We start from the raw sequence: 5252 nt of genomic DNA, 5'->3' as shown, positions 1-5252 counted from the left end.
CAGGTGAGAGAATGACAAGGAAAATACATGAAATATTGTAAAGAATTATAACAATAAACTTTACAAACCTATAATACTTGTAAAAGTGTGTGTGTGTGTGTGTGTGTGTGTGTGTATGTGTGTGTGATACACACACATAGGTAATTTCTTATCTGGGCTAAGAATACATCCTCCAGGAGCCAAATATTTAAACAGATCCATAATCCTATATTTGGAAAGCCCCAATTTGAGTTGCTCATTAGGGTAGTCCAAGAGGCTCCTGAAATCTTACAGGTTATTGCTATTGCATTTGTTTGCACCCAGAGATGATAGGTCAGTCCCTTGTGTTGGATTCACCACGCATTTAAGACACAGGGCCCAGAGGCTTCTGAGCTGAACAGACCTGAGTGCCTTCTGTAGGACTAGGCTTCATGGTACCAGAAGTTGTTAACAAGACTGCAGATGTTGGAAGCACCAATAGTCCTAAACACTCATGAAGCCTGGGATCACCTAAGTTTCATGAGAAATTGTCATTTAAACATCTATTTGTGCATAAAAAACTCACATGCTCACACAAACACATGCACACCCTGACTCACACAAAAGCATACAAACTTTTGAAATAAATATAAACAAAGAAAAAGAGGCTGTAAATTTTAGAATGGTGGGCCATGAGAGAGTCCTGAGAGGGGGTATTTGGGAGAGGTTGGACGGGAAAAGAGAGACCACAGTGATGGAGGTCTTTCTAAATTAAAAACACTCTTGAACAAGTGTAGATGTGCATGGAGGCTGGAAAGGGAAAAAGAAAATAGTAATTGGTAGCATACATAGAGACAACTCAGAGGAAATGAACCCTGCTTCCTTATGGATCTCAAATTTTATTTTATTTTTTTATTTCTGTGAGAAAAAGATTCTTAATTAGACTCAGACATAGAGGTTCAAATTGATAGTTTAGAGGCCACCTGAGAATTGAAGTAATATGTTGTCTCAAAAAGAAAAAAAATATATGATGCAATTTTAGGTTGTAATGTAGCATGTAGAGAAATGATTGAGCTTGCCCAAGGTTATATCTAGTGATAAAGACACAAAAGCAAGTGTTTTGAGTGTTTTGCCTTACTTGAGATTCTTTGCCATGATGTTTTGCAGCACCTAGGCAGACAATGTGCACGCTGCTCAAAGTCCCCATGGTTAGCAGAGTTGCTACAGGAGCAAATGCAAAGCAGGGCAGTGAGTAAAAGGGAGAAGAGGCAATCCCCAGGTTCATCATCTGCTTGGAGAAGGGTGCTATACGACAAAGCCCTCTGTGCATTTGTTTTCTAGCTTTGCCACTCCAATAACAATCACTCTATAGGGAGAGCAACCTAAGTGTTGAAGTGTCTATGTAGATCTCAGACTACCGCATACATAGTCTCATACCATGGATAAGTGGAAGGAAATGTTATAGGATTATGAGGAATAGAGGTAGGTAGAACCTATTCCTGTGGGCACATAAACAAATCCTATATGTTTTCTGTGAGGAAAAAAAATATTTCCACAATAATCAATGTGTGTAAGATTCTTAGCATCTATGATGATAAAAGAGTTTGTTAACAGCTTCAGGACCTCAGGACCCATTGAAACCAAATAGGAAAATTCCTGTTTAAAATACATGATATTTATTGCTAATGATGAAATGAATGTGTTCATGGAAGTGTTCATTCAAAAACTACACATAAATGTAAAAGAAAATTAAGACATTAATCATCTATATTCTGATATATGACTTTCTAAAAGAAAACCAAAAGCTCTGTTTCTACCATTAAATGTAAGTTGTCTTTCAACTGCTGTTAACCTACAATTCCATGCAACATTTTCAGAGGTGTAGTATGCTCTCCGTATCTCAAGAATAGATACAGATAACTTCAAATGGCTATATATTTCTCACAAAAAAGAGTATAAAGTGATCAATCCAAGAAACAGAAAGTAAGGAATTCAGTTTATTGACATAGTGATTTCAGGGGGATGAAAGATTCTTAGTTGGTAGCAATGGTGTTCTGAATCCAGGCAACATAGTTGCAGACCTTGGTGTACAGACCAGGGAGATTTTTCTGGACACAGATATTGCCAGAGATAATGCCCTGGAGCTGTCCATTGCAGACCACAGGGCCACCAGAGTCACCCTAGGATAGAGGAATAAAGTGTTTAAGGAAGGGGAATGTAAAAAAAGATCACATTCACTATTACCTGAAAATACAATTCTAGCCTTCCTTGATCTCCGTTTTTTTTTTTTTGGTTTTTTTGTTTTGTTTTGTTTTGTTTGTTTGTTTGTTTGTTTTTAATCTAGTCTCCTATTCTCACTAATGTGTTGAAATAACATCCAGAAGAAATCTCTTTCCTTTTCCATGGAACCACGAGAAAAACTTCCTGACCACACACTTGGCCAATCCATTCATACTCCTGGAAAAAGAAGATATTTATATGAGAAGGGAGCCAATTACCTCGCTGGGACCTTTGCCTCCCTCCAGGTAGCCAACACAAAGCATGTTACTGGTTATCTGTCCAGGGTAGGCAGATTGACAGGCAGACTGAGACAGAATTGGGGCATTCAGGCACTGGAGCAGGTCTGGGTAGTTCACTTTGAGGAAAAGAGAATAAAGAAACGTGATCCAGAACAGGCTAGGGATAAACATTTTAATATTGTTCAGTATGTGACCCCTGAAGCTGTCATTGAAGACCACGGAGGCACTAGTGTCACCCTGGGATAAACTGGTATAGAGGATTACTGTGCTTTTTGCAAGATATTAAAAATATCATTATTGATGTCTTTTTGTACTAATGATAGTACGTTCTGCAACTCTTCTGTTTACATTTGTAACCAGATCATTCTGTATGTCAATGCCTCTTGTGACCATCTTAGAACCTTGTGTTTACTGGGTACTGCAATTTTTTTATGGCCTAGAAGCCAATCATTTATGTGTAGAATCTGGCTTAGTTCTCAAAAGATGTGGATGAAGTACTCACCACCAGAGCACAGGGTGTTGCCCCAGCCAGAGATGAGGCACTGAGTGCCAGCAGCTGCGCAGGAGGTGGGCAGAGCTACAGTGGCCACTTTGGCATTGAGGGTCACAGGGGAAGCAAGCTTGATCAGCATGATGTCATTGTTCAGGGTTGATGAACTAAAGCTGGGATGCCTGATGATCTTGGAGGCAGTGACATACTGTTCAGTGCCTTCCGCGACATTGATGTTGTGTTCTCCCACTCTCACTTGGATGTGGCTGTTGGAAAAGAAAGACATGGCAGAAAATTTTTATCCATTACCTCATTTATTCCAGAGTCATTTAACTCATTTTGTTAATTAAGTCTGGAGAGGGATTGAGACATGTTTTAACATCACAAGAATAGTAGAAGTGAAATGTGGAAGTATGATCTTTAGACCCAATTCATTTCTACTCAAAGACTGGTAATTTGAGCAGCTGAAAAGTGCTCAACAGATTACTGTTTCCCATTGAATGCAAAACATCCAATATTGGTTTAATACTGGGCAGTAGATACATGAACTTTTACTTTCCCACTCAGGGATAGAGGCAGAAAGATCTCTGAGACCAAGGCCAGCCTGGACTACAGAGTGAGTCCTAGGACAGTCAGAGCTACATAGAGAAACCCTATTGCAATAAAAACAAACAAAGACACAAACAAACAAGAAAGAATAGTTTGAACCATGCAACTATGATACCACATAACTTGCTTTAAATTTTAACATTCTGGACTTATTTCTCAACTTTCTGAAACAGAAACTTCATGATCCAGATGCATGTTCTGGTTAAAAAAAAAACACTCTTAATGAATCTCACATTCAGGTTTACCTGTGTAATGAAATGAACTGAAATAGGCAGTTTGAGCTCATGGCCTGAGCTGTCACTGTGTCTTCTCAACATGCCCAAGGTTCATGAAGATCAAAAGGACAAGTATGACATTAGAATTCCAGCTGTCACTTTACTTTTACTTCAGGTGGCCGCTCTGTCCAAGTTCACTATCCCCAATCATTGCTTCTGTCTCTCCCATTTGTAAAATGTTGATATTGCCCCATGATTGTACAAACCTCCAATCACCCATTTAGAAACCTTGTGTTTAAAAACCAAAACTACATGTTGTTGAGCAACATAATTTATAGAAGCTATGCCATCATAGAGACTACATATGAAAACATTTATGGCCAAAACTGTAGTAACATCACAGAAATGCAGTTGATGTTGATATCCACTTAGATGTTATAGTTAAAATATGAATTTTTATTATCTATCAAGAAAGTTCTGTTTACTTTCAGGAAGAGAATGAATATATTACACCTTCGTTATAATTCAAAATGAGCTTGCTGATTGTCAAATCTCAGAAAATTCTGTTTATCTCCCTGCTACAGGACCCAATGTAACTGTATGAAGTCTTTGAGGGACTTCATGTTAGTCCTATTATCCCTCATATTAATTTTTTTCTTTTGTTATTTTTATCCATGGTTGACTCTGGATGGTTCAGGGTTGTAAAGGGCTTAATATTCGTTGAACTTATTCTCTACAAACTCATGAAAGAAGTTGCAGTCATTAATCTCTCTTCTATGACTCTGCCATTCATCTAAATACCTCAGTAGATGCCTGATCTAATCGCATTTTTTTTTGGAAATGTCACATGTGTTCTGTAAAGACAGAACCAATCACTTACCTCTTGTAGCAATGAGCAGCAGACACCACCCATTGGCTATTGATGAGGGAGCCTCCACAGAAGTGGTAGCCAGAGTTCAGAGACACCTGGTAGGGGACAGAATTCGGCTCACAAGTGTAACCTCCAATGATCTTATCATCGTTGACAGGGAAAGCAACTTTAGTAGAAGAGAGCAGACACTTCATCAAGATATAGGAAATTTCAGCCTTTAGTCCTGTGTCAACCTTAAGCTAATAGGAATCCTTTTTTATTATAGTAACTAAAGGCAAAAGGCAACAGTAGACCTATGGTGTCTTCTAATAGTTCATAATACAGAGCACTGTTCATATTACAATAGAAAGATTCTCTGTAAGTGACAGTGTTCTGAGTGTTACAGGGGACAGAGCAAGGGATGCCGTTAGACTGCAGGAATAGGCACAGGGATTGTTGTCTGACCAACTACTTGCTTTGATCTCTTGTTTATAATTTCTTGATACCCTGTGTCTAACAGATCTTAAGAAGATTAGGATAGTTGAAACTAAATGGAAAATATTTTGGGTATATAAACCTCAATATATCTAAGTGGTTTTACAGCTCAGTCT

At 38.4% G+C, this 5252-nt stretch overlaps 1 protein-coding gene across 1 annotated transcript; it reads right to left on the bottom strand.

Annotated features, from left to right (window-relative positions):
* Nucleotides 1–1991: 1991 nt before the first annotated feature.
* On the bottom strand, nt 1992–4856 carry LOC148117896 (trypsin-4-like). Its single transcript, XM_087901749.1, has 4 exons — nt 4672–4856; nt 2980–3233; nt 2457–2593; nt 1992–2138 (listed from the first exon to the last, which is right to left on the bottom strand). Exons 1-4 carry the CDS (start codon nt 4854–4856, stop codon nt 1992–1994), a joined length of 723 nt encoding a protein of 240 aa, XP_087757875.1.
* Between the last annotated feature and the right edge of the window lie 396 nt (nt 4857–5252).

Source organism: Myodes glareolus, chromosome 25, assembly GCF_982192425.1.
Source record: "Myodes glareolus chromosome 25, mMyoGla1.1, whole genome shotgun sequence".
NCBI classification, from domain to species: Eukaryota; Metazoa; Chordata; class Mammalia; order Rodentia; family Cricetidae; genus Myodes; species Myodes glareolus.
This window is presented reverse-complemented; position numbering and strand designations above follow the sequence as displayed.